The sequence below is a fragment of the Excalfactoria chinensis genome, chromosome 1 (genome assembly GCF_039878825.1).
Source record: "Excalfactoria chinensis isolate bCotChi1 chromosome 1, bCotChi1.hap2, whole genome shotgun sequence".
In the NCBI taxonomy this organism is placed as follows: domain Eukaryota; kingdom Metazoa; phylum Chordata; class Aves; order Galliformes; family Phasianidae; genus Excalfactoria; species Excalfactoria chinensis.
Window position 1 is genome coordinate 47,352,314 of NC_092825.1, and position 16,946 is coordinate 47,369,259.

Sequence of the window (16,946 nt, forward strand, 5' to 3'; positions counted from 1 at the left end):
CTTCCCAAACAGATGGCTAATTACATTGCAACGGCACCAACAGGCAAAATATTTGAGTCACCACAAAACTTAACCGGTGTTTATGAGGCAGCTGGATGAGAGGCGGTCACGGCCTGCAGCTCCCCACTTCTACAAACCCTCAGTATAGCCGGATCTCTTTATTACGCTACTGCCTTTGTTTGCATACCGAATGCACAGTTAAAGCATGGATGCTGTGAGCAGAATAGTGAGGGTCAGAAATAAAGCCAAAGACTTCTGTCCCAAAGGGTCAGAAGGGGGCAGTGAAAGGCACAGTAATAAAGCAACCTTGTCACCATCCAGTGTTTCTCAGTAACTACACACAACGGACGGAGGCTTGATTAAACAGTGGACAAAGAACCGAAAAGCCCATCTGGAATCAGACTGGTGCGAACTCTGAGGGTTAAACACACTGCAGACAACCAAAATAACGTGACAGCGTAAACAGACTTGGTTCAATAAGGCGTTTATTATTTTCCTGTACCCAGAGGCCTTTGCTGAATATGCCTAAAGTGTCAGCTCAATTTTCCCACCCATCTTGCTTTGATATGGAATCAATGCTGGTCGAACCTCCTCCTTGAGGAACTTTGCCACCTGTTTAAGAAAGAGAGGAAAAGGAAAGTTAGTAGAAGAAAGATGTTCCCTTTCCTATTCAGACCTGCTTGCTTCACTGGGGTCTGTATTACAGAGGCACTGAGCAGTCAGGTACATCCAGGATCTGGTGTGAAGCCCATAGTGCAGAGAGACAAGGCAATCAAATGAGACAAGATAAGTGTGTGTGTGCACCACAGTAGTAGGTACAGAGGTATGAAATACAAGTACTACCTCTGGTACACAGGATACGGGACTAAAGAAAACTGCATAGCAATACCTAATACCTGTAGCCTCCTTACCTGCTGAGGAGCACGTCCAGTGAAGGAGGAAGGATCCAAAAGGCTGTCAAGGTGATTGTGGATGGGGCTGAAATAAGGATCAGCGCGGACTCGGGCAATGAAGTCATTATCACCCCCTTCCTGTTTCACAACAGCAGCTGCTTGCTGGGAGAGAACACGGATCTTCTCGTGGCAATCCTGCAGGGGAAGAGGAGGGAAGAGGAAAACATTCAGTCCCTTGTTACTCACTTTCACATTCATCCTGCTTGTGCAGGAGGAGAAACATCAAAGCACTGGGCAGCACGTGAATGAGACAGCTTGGACTGCAGCATCTCATGTCACTCTAGGAAAATGACATATTCCTGATCCTCCCGTATCTCTGCCCTTTGAGACCAAAGAAGTCTGAATGACATACATGTTCCCTGTTCAGTTAGACCACAAGCTTACGGCAGTAGAACCCTATGGAATTTGTTTTTCCAGTTGTTCCATTCCCTACTTGCAGTTATTGCAAAGACAGACTATAACAGCTGTTCCCAAAATATTCTATGAACTGTCAGAAGCTCATAGTCCATGCACGGAACATCCTGAGAGAATAACAATCTACAAAGTTGGAAAAGAAAAAAGACGAGAAGCTGTCCAGCTTAATCAGCAGTGAACTATGTAAACCATGGCTTACACAAGGACAAACAGATTGAGGGGAAAAAAAAGCACACAAATCCAAGGGCCTTAAGACATTCTTTGCTAGAGAATCCTCATATGGAATTAAGAGTGACAAAAGTCCTAATTGTTCCGAATGACTTCCTCCACCTTTGACCTCCCAGTGAAATCCATCTGTAAAAACAAGGAAACCCAAATGCAATTGAGGACCACCCACAAGATCAGACGCTGCCATGCAGGTGCTAAAATATTTATGTGACTGCATTTATAGTCAAGCAGGAATCTTCTCAAATGCATTATCCTTGGGCAATCTCGGTTTAGAAGGAAAACCATCTCCTGTTCCCTATTTCCTCTATTCAAAGGCCATCCTGCTCCAGCACTGACAGGCAAACAGAGCTGTTTAGGATGCTTGGGGGAAGGAGCTGTTCAATGTGAGGAAGGCAAGTGAGTTTTTACGCTGTGAGGTAGGAAAGCCTCAGATTTGTCTTCAGAAAATTTACTGTTACAGAGTTTTCAGTGCATGAAAACAGAACATAGTGAGAATAAGAACAGCTTTCCTAAGTGTACTCAACTCTAAAGATCTGTAATTAAAGGACACCAGAAAAAAAAAGGTAAGCCAATAACAAACATAGATGAAATTAGCTTTGCAATTTAATTAAATAGACTGTTCAGGTAAATACAGGATGCTTTAGAAAGAGAACCAGATGAAAAGATAAGAAAACTCCCACACAGAATATGAACCTTAATATGTTTAGTTAGGAAGCTTACTGACGGACACGGTGACAAACATCACAGACACGACAATAGGAAAAAGGATGTTTTGTAACTGTGTGAGCTGCCAGAAGCGCTCCAGAGAACCAGAACTGCAAATCCTACTCAAAGCTTCTAGGAAACCTTTCTGTTGTTATTATATTCCAACTTTCACTTCATCTTTTATGAGAAACAATTATTGAAGGAAACGTTACAGTCTGAAGGTAAGAGAAAATAAGTTCGCTTTGTGGGATGCAAATTTTATTACCTGTTTCAGACTGAACTTTGACATTAAATGATAAGGCACTATAATCTGTGTCTGAACCTATTTGCTAAGAAAAACATTAGATTTCAATTTACATAGGCACAGAAAACTGAATGAAGGACCATAAACAATAAAAGCAATAAAAGGCAATATACTGAACTAAGGAATTGTGACATGAGAACAAATGGTTCGGGCTTACTTGCTTTTCCATTAACAGCACTGATTCGTTCCTTTAATTTATAGAGGTACCCCACTGCCAACGTGCTCCATGTGAAGAAGCCGGGCCTGCATTCCAAGATCCCTCAAACATTTACAGAAGGAAAGCGCCTGCTAGTATCTCATGTAATAAAAATAAATAGGTCTCTCTGCCCTCCAGCACAGACAGCCAGATGAGCTCAAACACACAGTGTTCCTAACAGTAAATAAGGATCTCTACGACTGCTTCTTCTTCAGAGAGCAGTCTGGCTTTGCAGCAGGGGTGTGTTCTGTGTGAGGAGAGGGGGAACAGAGAAAGGGGAGATATCCAGGACAACAAAAAATAGAGAGAAGCTTTTGTTTGTTAGGAGTGAGACATCAGGCAGCGAACAAAGGTATTTTTGAATTCATCTGTACCTGACGATTGCCCCCTGCTTTTACCATCGCCATGATGATATTCTCTGTGGCCATGAATGGCAGCTCCTGCCGGATCCTCCTGTCAATCACCTTCAAACAAAGACAGCAGAGTTACAGGAATTCTGCAGGCAGCTGGGACTCCTGCTGAGCTTTTCCTCTCCCTCTGAATCTCCAGGACAGATAATTTCTCTTTTTGAACTGAGCTCTGGAAATCTAGGTGCAAAGCTAATAGCTTGAAGCTATACTTTGTCTGGGATGTTACCGTGGAAAAAGAGGTACAATGAGGTTGTTCTGCTGTTGTTTTCTTTTGTTGGCTTTTTTATAAGCCTGTGGGTAATTTACAGGGCTGTATGAGATCTGCCTTGCCAGTCACTTCTGATGATAAACTCTACAGGTCCATGGTGCAGTTCAGATAGAAGCACCCCTTTGCAGAAGTTTGGCTTTGACAAGTACCACAGTGTGTCCGTGCTGCAAGCAGTGAGAATGCAAAGCAAAATCCAGAAACTCTCTGAACAACAAGACAGAAATACAAGCTTTGGGAAGAGTTACTGTTTTTTTTTCCTCCCACTTTCGACATAGTTGCAGTACCATCAAGGATGCAACTCCACATATGCGATCTAATTATTTACCTTTGGATACACTACGAGTCCCTCGGAGATGTTCTGCAGAGTACTCAGGATGATATCAGCCGTGAGAAAAGCCTCAGCCAGGCACACACGCCTATGAACACAGGTACCCAGGGTCCCAATTAGCAATAAAGGTCACTGACGTTCAAGTCTACCACAAGTTCAGCTCTCCAGTTTCTGCAAATCTCTCCACATAGCATTACGGAGGCCCTAATGCTTGAATTGTTCTCCTTATGGGAGTGTCTTGTTGCTTAAAGGTCACAAACAGGGAGGTTAAATAAGAGCTACCCATCTTGAGAGCTACTGCTGTGAGAAGGGAGCTGCTGGGTCACTAGAGAAAGGGAAAGAGAAGATGAGAAAGCACAGAGGCACACACAGTAAGCTCTGAGATAATTCAATGGCGACACAGCTAGAAAAGAGGGCAGCAATTTGCAGAGCCAGCAACCACATGAGACCTTCCCCCAATATTCTGCACTGCCTTGTCTACTGATCCTGCCCTCCAGCAGGAAGGCTCGCTGCATGCTCATTCTGTGCCTGGCTGCGCTCAGCAGGGAACTTTCAAAGTGGGTGGGGGCTTCCTCCAAGAGATCAGCTCCTGGTCACTGAGGAGTGACAAAAAGGAGTGAAAAAGGAGAGGGGGAAAAGGAAAGCAATAGCGGGCAATAAGCTGTATCAGGCAAAGGGCTTCAGGTCACAGCACAGCCAGTACAGCATCACCTTCCTGTGACAGCAGTGCCTGACCCATTCTCAACTGTGATCATGTGCACTTCAGTCCTGTGCTACATTTAAGGTTCCCAGTTCTATTAAACTGATTTGAAAAGGATGCTCTGTCTGTTGTTTCAGAAGGTCATACGTTTGCCTTTTCTCTGGCCTGCCCTCCCTTCAAAACACTGTAGCTCTGACAACAAAAGTCCAAGGTACAGAGTTTTCTATATGGAGTATGGAACGGACAAATGACCCTTTCTATTAGATGAAGTGAAAGTAAAATGGGAAACATTCCGGTATTATTTGTACACTTGGCAGCTACTGGGAAATGAAACCACTGTATCAACCAGCATCCAACTTCCTAAACACAGTATTTTATGCTGCCTATGCAGCACTTCCCTTAGCAAGACAGGTAAGACAAGATACTCTAAAACCGCTGCATCGCACGATGTACACAAACCTGTTAGCACTGTCATCCAACGTTCGCTCAAACCACTGCACAGAAGCTGTCTGGAGGGGATCCAGGACCAGAGTCATCAGGTGCCGAGCCAGGCTGCAGCACCGCTCTGAGCGCATTGGATTCCTCTTGTAAGGCATAGCGCTTGAACCTGTGGAAGGAGAAAGAGTGATGGGAATGGGGCAGTAGATTTAGTGCATTCAGGATGGTGCAGGTCCTGGTCTGGATAAGGAAAGTCAAAAAATGGTTCCTAACGTGCTAAAGCCTCAAAATATGATAGTTTCCTAAGGACAAAATGCAATAAAGTGACAACATCACATTTTTCCATATTAGAAACATCTAAACGTGGCGGGGAAAAAAGCGAGAAGACGTTTTGCCACTGTACAAACCAGCAGAAGCGCTACCACACGAAAGGAACAGATGGACTTCATTTCTAGCACAGCACTTAGCACCACCTCTCTAGGAGCACGAGAGCATTGTCCTTCAGAGTCAGACAGTTATACTGATGCCTTTGGCTCTGCTTAAACCAAGCATAAGATGTGGAACAGTTCTAATAACAGATAGGGCTATGGCTTAAACCGCTGACTCAATCCTATAGAACTATGCAGGGTGCCTGAGCTTTCTCCTAGCCAAGATCCAAAATCATGTTTCCTTCTCTCTCTCTTTTTCTAACAAACATCAAACAGCTAATTGCTGTTCTTCTGGAAAGGGTTTTACTGTTCCAGATCTGTCTGTGTATAAACAGGCAACAAAACGTGCCGAGTCAAGCAGAAAACCCACAGTTCCAGTTAGTTTCCCAAGGAATGGAGAACACTGAGTTCTCCTCAGACCCAAATTGTCTTCTGTGGGTAATGAGGAATACATGACTGCTTCTTCTCTCCCCAAAACCCAGAAAGTGAAGAATACAAACATTAAAATCAATTTAATTATTCAATATCCAGAAGTCTTTGGTTGTTTTGTTTTATTTTTAATAATTCAGTACACTAAAAATCTTACACCCCAGTTAATTTAGAACAACTTCCATACGCTGTCCCAAGAAATGTCAACCATCCCTTACCAATCTGGTCTTTCTCAAAAGGCTCTTCTATCTCCTTCAGGTTGGCCAGGAGACGAATGTCAGTACAAATCTAGAAAGAAGCCCAAGAAATGAACAAACACAACCAAACCAACACATGTCTCCTATCAGTGTTTGTGCAGAACTGTGTGCATTTGTGTGAGAACTTGGGAGACAATGAAAAACTGCCACTACAATCATGTTCCCTGACCTAAAAATCCCAAAGTCAAGAAAGTATCAGCAAAAAAGTCCATCCGCTGTATTAGAATACAGCAGGACCCCAAAGCAGGGCCAGTGTTTGCATGGAATGGTAAAGACCAGGAAGAAACACTGAAAAAGCATAATAGAAGTACAGTGATTAGCAAACATAGGTAATGACTGCTCACTGAACCAGCCAGATTGTAGAACTAAACCAGAATGTCACAAATCATTTTAGCCCAAGAGAAGGACCAGGGAGGGAACAGAGATAAATTGATGAAAAGAACACACGAGGAAAGCCGGAATAACACTGTTATCAGAGATGCAGCTGATGGGGAGAAAATGGTGAAATTTAAACACTCATATGCAATGGGCAAGATATTTACTCTGCTTGGATCAATTTTACACAGATTAGACTAATACCTGGTCTAAAGATCTTTGATCTCTGATGCCTAGGCATGCACCCAATGGTGATTTACGTGACCCCAAAGAGGAAGGGAACAACAAACACCAATTCATATTTCCTGAGGTAAGCATTCAGCACCACAAGCACCCTCTTGTCCTTCTCCCTGCTGAATATGCAAAGGGTGCTCACCTTGTGAACAGATGCCCCCAGACTGGCCAGTACAGACAGGACTCCAATATCCACCTTGCGACTATAGGTCTGCCCCGTGACCATGTAAGATCTAAACACAAGCATAGAAGTTGAATGCTCCAGACATTAAACTGGATGAGAAGACTGAGAGCAAGGTGTTGCAACGACTCTTGAAGTGGATGACAACGCCATCGTTTTGCCCTGTTTTGGATTCAGGCTGTCAGCTTTTTGGGCAGCATGCGCAAGGAGAGAGAGCGAAGCAGAGGAAAAGTAGACAGCTGTGCTTTAAAGAAGTGACCTGGTTAGGAGATGGAGTTCCCCCCAGGGAACCACGAGTGGGAATGAAAGACCACAAGGGAAGGTAAAATAAAATCAACAGCAGCAGAGATGTCAGTTTGGCAGTTGGTAGAATCTGAACCAACACGGAAAGCAAGAGTCAGACTTTGTTAACACCAAATTTAGGTTACTAAGCATTCTCATTACATACCGTTTAAATCCTGCCTTTGCGGTCACTAATCTGTCCAGCTCTTCAACCTAAGAGGGACAAAAACAAAACAAAAAGAACCTCAGTATTCAAAGGCCCAAGAAGTATTTGATGCCAGAATCTCCACGTGCCCCTAAAGAGAAAAGCACTCCAGGCAGCAGAATATTTCAAAGTTGAAAGTCTGCTCTCTGGCTTGACTGACTTACTTTACTATGGTCTCCCTCAAAGAGCTGCAAGAAGCTGGCCTGAGTGCCAGTGGTGCCTTTCACACCCCGAAAACGCAGGTCATCCCGAGCTCGCTCCAGGTTCTGCAGGTCCATGCACAAGTCCTGGATCCACAAGCAGCAGCGTTTCCCCACAGTGGTAAGTTGTGCAGGTCTGAAAACAAGCGAGAACAGAACACAGCTCCTTGGTGATTTACACAATAACTCCAAAAAGACCATCCTTAGCTGACAAGTCTACTGTTAAGACCTCTCTGACTCAGAGAAGTTGAAGAGACCAGGCACATATGTATCACCAGTAAATTATACCACATGAAAGACTGTTCTTTTCAGAAAACAAAAACAACCAACATTATTGACGGCCTTTTTCCAGAACTCTGTCAAATGGAAAAGCCTCAGTCAGGGACAAATAACGTGAGGTAGAAGATCCACCTCCAGGCTCTTTATTTCTGCTCCCCAGCCACAGCTACCAGGATCCATCAGCCAACTCTGCTGGCAGACAGCACCCTCTAGGGGCCTGGCCAGGAAGGAGAGGAAAGAGAGCTGGGAGGAAAGCACAGTGAGCACAGTATCGCTGCCACAAGCCCTAGGTGCACTGATGTCACAGACACAGAGGGCCTCTACCGTTTCAAAAGGACTTCACAGATGAGCAAGGTGCTCCGATTAAGCTCGGGCACAGACAGCGGAGAAGATGTGGAAGCAGATATGTGCAATCCAGGAGGAAAGAGAAACTGTCCAACAGTACAGGGATGGTGATAGGAAAGCCAAAGCCTGTCTGGAGTTTAATCCAGTGTAGGATATGAAAAGCAACAATAATGAACTCTGCAAGTACATAAGCAGCAAGAGAAGCAAGGGAAATGTGGACCCGCTCCTAAACAAGTCAGGGTTAGGACTGAAAAAGTCAAGGTACTTCTGTTGCCTTCTAATGTGGTTTTCGCTAGCAGGCCTTGCCTTGCACATACTTTGTGAATACTCCCTTGCACTCCTTCTAAAACTCAGAATGAAACAAAGGCCAGGTAATACCTCTCTGAAAAGCTTTTGATAAAGAGGCACCAAGGAACAAAGCTGACTGATTGAACAACACAGCATATACAGCAAGATTATCAAAGACCTGATCTGATGCTCCCACTCTCCTTCGGGAGTTATTTTAAAGTGACAGACATTGAATCTGACATGATGTGTGCTTAATTTCCATGGGTCTGCTGTTCCACGTCACCAGGACAGAAAATCCAAGCTTATAGTGTAAAGCCTCTGAAAGCAAACTATCTTCATGAAGTAGCAAATCATTTTCCCCAACAACAGACCAGCCCAAATCTTGCTACATCTTGACTCAGGAACGTGCCTACAAGCAGTAACGCCAACAGGATTGCACAAAAAATGTCATTTTCCAGAGATGGAAAATGCTACTGTCTTGTTAAAAGGAAAATTCTTCCTTTTTTTTTTTTTTCCACATAGGGATCTTATAGCTCCGTATGAAGCTCTGTTAAAACAACTGCTGACAGTATTCAAAGAAAAGTCTGATTTCCTGATGCGAGGCTGGCAACAGCAACATATTCCTGTCTGAACCACCACTGACGTCTTAACAATGCCCAGCAATGCCAACTGTCATGGGGCAGAGGTGGTATAAAAGGTAGTAGCAAGTCAGCCTATCCAAAGCATATCTGAACAAAATGAAAGCAAAGGCTGATGGCTACTTACTGGTAGTGAGTGAAGCCCAGGGTAGGCAGGTCAGCGTGTGCCTCAGCAAAGTCGGCCAGCCGGCTGATCACCCTTGCGAGCTGGTGGATGCAGGGAGGATGGAAAAGAGGTGGAATGAAAAAGGAGTGGGGTGGGAGGGAAAGAAAAAAAACAAAGAGCAAAAGCTGGCATGCTCAAGCATAACATTGTGAGAAAAAGGGGACGGAAACAAGCATACAGTCACTGAATATCTCTGTCTACCTGTACAGTGTGGTGTGCTTCATACTGTCAGGGCACAAGTGACTTTTACTTGCTATGTGCTTTACTCAAGTGTAGGATGGTGTAAGCAGCTGGCCTTTAGCTGAAGCTAGTCAAGTCCTCACGCTCAACCCAAGCCCTGAGTATTTCCTTCAGTCCTGGAACTGGACAGAAATGAAGCTGCTTGGGGTGTAACTGACACATCCACAGCCCAGGGAAAATGGTGCCAAGATACTCAGGACAGCTACACTCCAACTACACTGAACTCAGAAAGCTACATTATATAGCTTCTTTAATGCTGATGCACTCCTAGTAATATAGTTATGCAGCTGCATCTTGAAAGCAATACTATTGTTTTCTGAAACTGATGCCTGTGATACATGTAAACTGCTAGCATCTCTAGCACCTAACAAAAGGTGCTTACAGTTCCCATGATGAGCAGAAAAGCTTCAGGGAAAGTCTTGAGAAAAAGGAAGACCCTGCTCACTTGCTTGAGGATAACCCAAGCAGCCGGCTCCTCCTAGCTCCCCAGTGAGGCCTAAGAAAATCCAGGCTAAATGTATGCTATCCACAGAACACATCAGCACTGCCCGCGTCCGAGACACTGCATGATCACCTTCTCACCTTGGGTAGCAGCAAGTTAAACCCATCTCGGAGGACAATCAGATCCTGAAAGAAGCAAAGAAAGGAAATGTGGGCCATGCCTGACAATCAGCCATTCAGTCTGAGGGACCAGATATAATGGCCTCTCAGCAAGAACAGAGACTATCAAAATACTTGCCCTGCTCAAGAAGTCTCTTCTTAGAACAAAGCATCTGCTTTTATTCCTGTGCCTGAACACGGTAAGGAACTTGCTTATGACAAAAAATGCTGATCCACCTTTGCTTCTGCTATACTATATATAGCAAGTCATACTGGGCAGCACAGGAGACCTATTTCCACTAACTGAGCATAAATGATTATTTGGAGATACACACGACGCGCATGACAGAACAAATCATCAAATCGAGGCAGAAAATAGAGGCGCTCAGTAGGCTAAGGGTAGCAGAAGAGTAAGAGGTCTGATCACGCATCAGTCCTGCCTTTCCTCTTTTCAGACTGAAATACAGACAGGTGCCAAGCGACCTGGGGAAGCTAAAAGCCAAAGAGATTTTCGAAGGAGTAAGGTACAAATAATCACGCAGCAGCTTTCTTGTAGGACTGAAGGGGATACCAAGTTGCCATGACTTGGATATCAGGGAGCAGCAAGATGCAGAAGTTTTATTTTGGGCTCAGGTTCAGGTTTTTCCTGATCTCTGATAGTTCTGCAGAATGGGGGCACTTTCTTTTACATTCAACACGTTTATCCATTCTATTGTAAAGCTTAATTTACTCCGAATCAATGCAGGTGTCCCAAGCAACAACTAAAGCTCATGGGCAGCGTATACCAAAAGTTGCCTTATTTTGTAGACCAGTGAACTCTTGTCCCACTGGTGTAACCGACAGTTCACTCATGTCTGCATACGTTTTCACCTGTAAATATCTTATCTCCTTGAATGTTTAACATGCAAACAGAGCTCAGGGAACAGTAAATTTGCAGACAGATCTTGCTTCATATCAAAAGGGAGAAGCCACAAGAGGAGCTCGTCTTCCTAGGGGTACCTATGAAAAAGGGTAATCGAGTTCAACAGGAAGACTAATAGAGATGTCTGAAAAAAATAATAATTGACCATTATTTTATAAGCAAAATAACAAACAGTTGTTAACAAAGAACTACTAAGTGAGCAACAACGTCTTTGTTGTGCCCAGCTCTGCAGGCAGGAAAATGCAAACCTTATATTACCGTGTTATCCCCCACATAGCAGGAAGTTGCTCCAAGGTGAATGATGGCTGCAGCTTTGGGACAGCAGTGAGCAAAGGTGTGAACGTGCGCCATCACATCATGGCGCAGCTTCTTCTCTTCTTCCGCTGCCATCTTGAAGTCAATGTTGTCCAGATTTGCTTCCATCTCCTTTATCTGCTCGTCTGTGATGGGAAGCCCAAGTGACTGCGAAGGAGAGAGAACTTTAAGAGGCAATTCAAATTTGACACAGAAGCTGCCTCAATAATTTACTCCCATGTGAAAGTGTGGTGATTGGGCACAGTCAAAAGTCGCAAGAGCAAACGCTGCTCCTTTCTAGAGTTCTCCAACCTCTTCCAATAGGGCACTGTTAATGCTTACATGTTCTTCTTGGGCTTCACACCTTCCTCAACCACAGAACACCTTTCCAAAAGCCCTAAAATTCACCTCAGCCTGAAACTGGGAACTGGGAAAACTCATTCCCTGACCTGAAAGCAGGAGATGATACCCCTACATCATCTTTCTTTGTTAAACATCTTCTGGAAGCTGTGTTAAAAGCAGAGTAAGATATTACCAGTACTGCTACAAACCTTGCACCAGCTGAATTAAGATGAGCAAAATGTCTCTTTCAAATATGGTGAGTTTAAAAGTCTCACAGCAAACTTAGCACTGCTGCCTTTTCTATATTAAAATGCTGCTATTCTGCACAGCAGTAATTGCAAGTTCTCCAACCAGGAAGCTTTAATGATACAAAGCAATTCAAAAGCTCGTTCTGTTCAGAATCAAACTGACCAAAAAAAGTGTTTGCACACGTGGAATCTGGAATTAGATAAAACAGCAAGTGAAGCAGGTAAACCTTCAGGGTCCTCATCAGATAATTAGCATCCAAGCAACTCAAAATATCTTGCTGCAAACGTAATGACACAACCATGAATGTCCGGATGAGCCAGGAGTAGCAGCTGGCTCCAGAGCGCTGCCTCTGAGGTGCTCAGATATAGATCATAACTGCCTGGAAGCCCACAGACATCAGGCAACAGAGTCTTGTGCTGAGCTTAATAGTGCTTGCATTGTTCACACACCCATGAGCTGTTGTGAAGATGGTAAAACCTGCTGGCAACCACAGGGAAAGAAATAATCCCCGTGAAAAGAGACCGTCTCAATGTCAATATGTGCAAGGTAGGTGGGTAGGTGCCAAAGTCACATCCTCATGTGCCAACAAACGTGATGTGAGGCCTCTTCCCTATGACCTTCTGCCAATATTGACAGTACCGCAGGGAGAAAGCAATCAGATGTCCTTCAGATCTGTCCAATTGAGAGAATTAAGTACCCAGGTGAGATCACGGGGTTTCTCCAAAGTGCCATAAGGCAGCGATGGGCTTTTCTGGGTTGTGCTTTTTAAGTGCAGTTCCAATAGAAGGACGTGCCTTTGTAACAGCCCTGATGGCTCACTCACTCCTAGAGCAAGAGGCCAGAGCGAAGCAGATGTGTGACACAGCACGTCTCCAACAAACAGAACAGGAACACTGGGCTGCACATCTGACAAAGAACGCATAAGAGATAATACTCCAAGAAGGAAACTGCTGGGGGGAAAGAAAGAAAACAGCTGAGAACTGTGGGTGCTTGTACTTAGGACAGAAAACACTGAGATTCCATGTGTGCAGAACACTTGACTGGTTGGGTCAAAGCCATGGGACATCTACTGGAAGGAAGAGCTCCATTAATTTCCTGCTCGTCTTACAAACAACTTATTGTTGGGTCGGGAGCTCAAGGCTCAAAATAAAGAATGATGTATTAGTGAGAATATCATAATACAAATGAATTTACATTAGAAACAACAACAAAAAAATTAAAGTTTGGAGACGGGTATGAACTCCCATGCTTTGGTTCTTAGCCCAGACTTAACCAGTATTAGCTGGGAGAAATGAGTTGAAGAAGCCATCTCCACATGCTTCGCTGATTCTCCTCTTTCAAACATCTGGCATCACCCACTATAAGAAACAAAACACAGCCTGGGAAGACTTTTCTGTCTAAGCCAGTATCCATTGACGCAACCTTACAGCTATTTCACATATTCCAAGTGGGCACACTGAAAAATCTCTCCAGTGTGGGCACTGAAACCACATCCCTCACCTCACCCTTCACCTAAAACTTACAACTAAGTTGTATGTTCTCTCTTTTGCTACTTCCCTGCAGCCCGCAGAAAACTTACTGTTAGGCTTTCCTCACATTCTGATTTATTGCAGGAAGGCTGCTTGGGTGACTGGAGAGGCAGGGCACAAACGTCTTGAAAGGCAGTGAAGATGATAATTAGTGGCGTAAATGCTGCCCGTAATTCATTCATTGCATTCTTTACTTTTATGCAAAAAGAAACACTACGCAACTTTAATAACAGCCTCAGGAAATCAATTCTGACCGCATCTATCACACCCTGCCCGCTGACAGAGCTAACAGGTGCTGAGGAGCTGACTCTTTCAGACCAGAACTGACTTCAGAAGGCAAACTCCTCCGGAATGAGGAGACGGATAAAAATAGTGGCATCCCTCCTCCCACTGTGCAGAGGGTGCTTTAGAAACTGCACCGCCTGCCTCAGCTTTTTGGGAGCAAAGCAATGGGAGACAAAGCAAAGGGCAGGAGACACGGGAACCCCGAGCCCAAGGTGTGGGAGCAGACACCAAGAAGTCTGCATTGGTTCTTTCAGCAGCTCAGGTACGTCATGTGAAGTACTTCGGCATGTAATGCTTCAGCGAGATTAACACAGCTGCATCACAACACCCTCAGCACCCCACACGCTGCCTTCGGTGCAGCTGTGCTGATCCTGCACAGCGCTTCCCTGCCCTCAGGCTAACAGTGACGGCTTGGCCTAACGCCCGCCCTGCCGCTGCACACCTGTAGTTCAGCACAGCCAGGCACAGTGAGCGCCGTCCCACCGCAAGGTTTTGTGCCTTTCTTTCACTGCCGGTAGCACACGCCCGCTTTGTCACTACTCACAGCCAGGGGGCTGAGCGCTTTGCTGGCTCGGGCCACGACCCACCTCGGCCTAAATGCGGCCACCCAGAGCGCGCAGTGCGCAGTGTGAAGGCCGCGGGGTGTCAACAGGGGGCAAAGCCCCCAGAGCCGCTGAGGCAGCGCTTTCACAACGAGGGGAGCGGGAGGGCGGCGTGCAGCGCGGGCAGCCATTGGCTGGGGCCGATCACACCCCACCCCGTTTTCTTTAGCGCTTCCATTTGTATTTACTTTGGACGAGGCGGAGGTCACCTCGCCGAGCTCATCCCGCACGGCGCAGCCCCCGCCTCAAGGACGGCCCGGGGCCGACCGCAGCCCCTCGAGCGGCCGCGCTCCGCGTCTCGGCGCCGTTACCTTCTCGGCCTGGGCGAGGTAGAGCCAGAGGCGGCGCCAGGTGCCGAACTTCTTCCTCTCGCTGAAGTTGAAGGCCATCTCGGCGCTGGCATATCGCGACACCAGCGGAGAGCGGTAGCGGGACAGCGGGTCCTCCTCGGCGCAGGGGGTCGCCATGACGGCGGAGCGGAGGAAGGGGGAGAGGGGCCGCGAGCCGCCGGCTGCGTGGGGATAAAGGGCGGGAGCTCCGCCTCGACACGAGGCCCCGCCCCCAACGCGACACCCCGGGTAGGTGGGGGGGGGAAGGGAGACGGCGCCCCCTGCCGGGCGGAGGCCGCAACGCGGGGGAGTAAAGAACACGCTGGTGAAGGCAGAGGATTAAATGCTTAGCAGCCAAACACATTTATTAGTCTTTTTCTTTTTTCTTTTTTTTTTTTTCTTTTTTTTTTTCCAGGAACCCAAAAATATTTTGTAGTTATAATGTAAGCAACTGAGTTGCACATAATACAATCATATCTTTCAAAAAACAAAACAAAAAAAAACAAAAAAAGAACAAAAAATTAAAATAAAATAAAAACGAAACAACAACAACAAAAAAGCTGTTTAAAAGCCCCCCCCCCCCAAAAAAAAACACCTTCAGAAAACTTATATACGTATTACACCATCTCTCAGTATCAATGAAATGACGACGACTTGTTTCCTTATTACTCCCAACTTGTCACACTCCAATAAAACATCACCCCTTTTTCTTTGCTTTTTCTTTTGCTTTTTTTTTTTGCTTTTTTTTTCTTTTCTTTTTTTTCTTTTTTTTCTTTTTTTTTTTCTCTAAATCCAGCATGAGAAATACAGTACCTGCTATGGCAAAAATACACATAAAATGCAACATTTCAGCTTATTTGTACATTAGTAGAGTTTAAACATTTTATTGTTGTCGTTTTTTTTTTTCTGTTTCTTTTTTTATTTTTTTTTAAGTGAACCAGTGATTTTAAGTACCACTATACTAAAAGTAAAATAAAAATATAGGAAAGGAGGAGAAGGGGGAGAGAGGGGGGAGGGAGGGCAGCCAGCCGTACAAGAGCACCTGCTAAAGTGCTGAGTTTCTGTGTCCATGGAGAACCCTTGGGAAGGAAGCGTGGTGCCTGGGGGGGAGCGGATGGAGCGGCCCCCACCGCGTCCCCCTGCCCTGCATCTGCTCTGTTACTGCACGTGGGAGAAGGAGGGGAGAACCAGAGTGACGGTGAGAGCTGAGCTAAGGAAGCTGTTTCAAGTATAAGAGAACAAAAAAAAAAACAACAAAAAAAACCAAACCAAAAACTCAAACACGACCAAAAAAAAACACTTACAGGTAACTTGCAAATAGCATCAATATACACAGCCACTATTTTTATTATTACGATGTCTGCTGCTGGGGGACAGTGTTTCAGGCAAGAGGACTGAGCTGTACCTTCCTGTTACCTAGTTATGTGCAAAGTAGAAAAGCTGCCTTTTCTCATCCAGCCAGTTCGGACATCACCGATTTCCGCTCTGCAACCTCCTCCCTTCGCGGTGCCTTCTTGTTTTCTTTCTTTTCCCTCTTTCCCCGAAGAGAGGAAGGTGGCACTGCTTTGCTGACAAGACAGATGAAATGAACCCATTTCCCACTCCTCTCGACACACCTTCTCTCCCACTGCTAAGTGTGCAGCGAGGAGAAGCTCGCCAGACACCTGATGCCCACTGTCAGCCAGTTTCCTGAACAGGTAGAAGGCATTGACCTTTGTAAACATAATCCCTTATGTTTGTGGAACTGAAAGCAGCATTTCGCATCTCCAGCCGAGCGGCGGAGATGAGGATAGATCAGAGCGCTCCCACCGCTGCACCTCCTCCCTCCTTCTGGAAGATTGCATTTGGTTACTTGGTTAGAAAGGAATTTCTTTTTGGTTCTTTAGGGAATACAGCTAACCTTGGGTTCAAAGTAAACATGGCAGTTGCCATCAGCAGTCGCGCTGCTGTTTGTTCTGTTTTCTGTCTGAGAAAGGAATAGCATCGTGTAGCAGATGCGTGCACCTGACAGAAATGCAAGATATGTGTATGGAAACGCTGCGGGTGCGCGCGCATCATTTCAGCTCCTTCCTCTGCAGAAGCACTGCATTTTGCCTCAAGGACTGGCAGAGATGGAGAGGATGGCACACTGCGAGAGCGGAGAGACGTCCCTAAGGCCACGGGGGGCAGCGCAGTGCAGAAAGAACCAGGCAGTGTCAGACAGGAGGTTTCGCGGACGCCATCTCCTTGGCATTTCAAAGGCCAGACTCCAAGAGGCCCAAACGCACACCCTGGAGATGTGCATCCACGTGGTGGGAGACTGG

The 16,946-nt window shown here is 45.6% G+C and overlaps 1 protein-coding gene across 1 annotated transcript; it reads right to left on the reverse strand.

Moving 5' to 3' along the window:
• Positions 1 to 470: 470 nt before the first annotated feature.
• On the reverse strand, positions 471 to 14,857 carry ADSL (adenylosuccinate lyase). Its single transcript, XM_072340000.1, has 13 exons — positions 14,626 to 14,857; positions 11,272 to 11,475; positions 10,074 to 10,118; positions 9,213 to 9,292; positions 7,500 to 7,671; positions 7,297 to 7,343; positions 6,810 to 6,900; positions 6,020 to 6,089; positions 4,966 to 5,113; positions 3,804 to 3,894; positions 3,175 to 3,264; positions 912 to 1,088; positions 471 to 612 (listed from the first exon to the last, which is right to left on the reverse strand). Exons 1-13 carry the CDS (start codon positions 14,779 to 14,781, stop codon positions 526 to 528), a joined length of 1,458 nt encoding a protein of 485 aa, XP_072196101.1. The 5' UTR covers positions 14,782 to 14,857; the 3' UTR covers positions 471 to 525.
• Positions 14,858 to 16,946: the final 2,089 nt, after the last annotated feature.

Excerpts from the sequence above, each read along its gene's own strand:
- ADSL (XM_072340000.1), bottom strand. The coding sequence starts at position 14,781 with ATGGCGACCCCCTGCGCCGAGGAGGACCCGCTGTCCCGCTACCGCTCT. Across the intron at positions 7,344-7,499 it reads TTGAGGGAGACCATAGTAAA|GTTGAAGAGCTGGACAGATT; the intron begins GTAAGTCAGTCA and ends TGTCCCTCTTAG. Across the intron at positions 6,901-7,296 it reads GCAAAGGCAGGATTTAAACG|ATCTTACATGGTCACGGGGC; the intron begins GTATGTAATGAG and ends GCTTGTGTTTAG.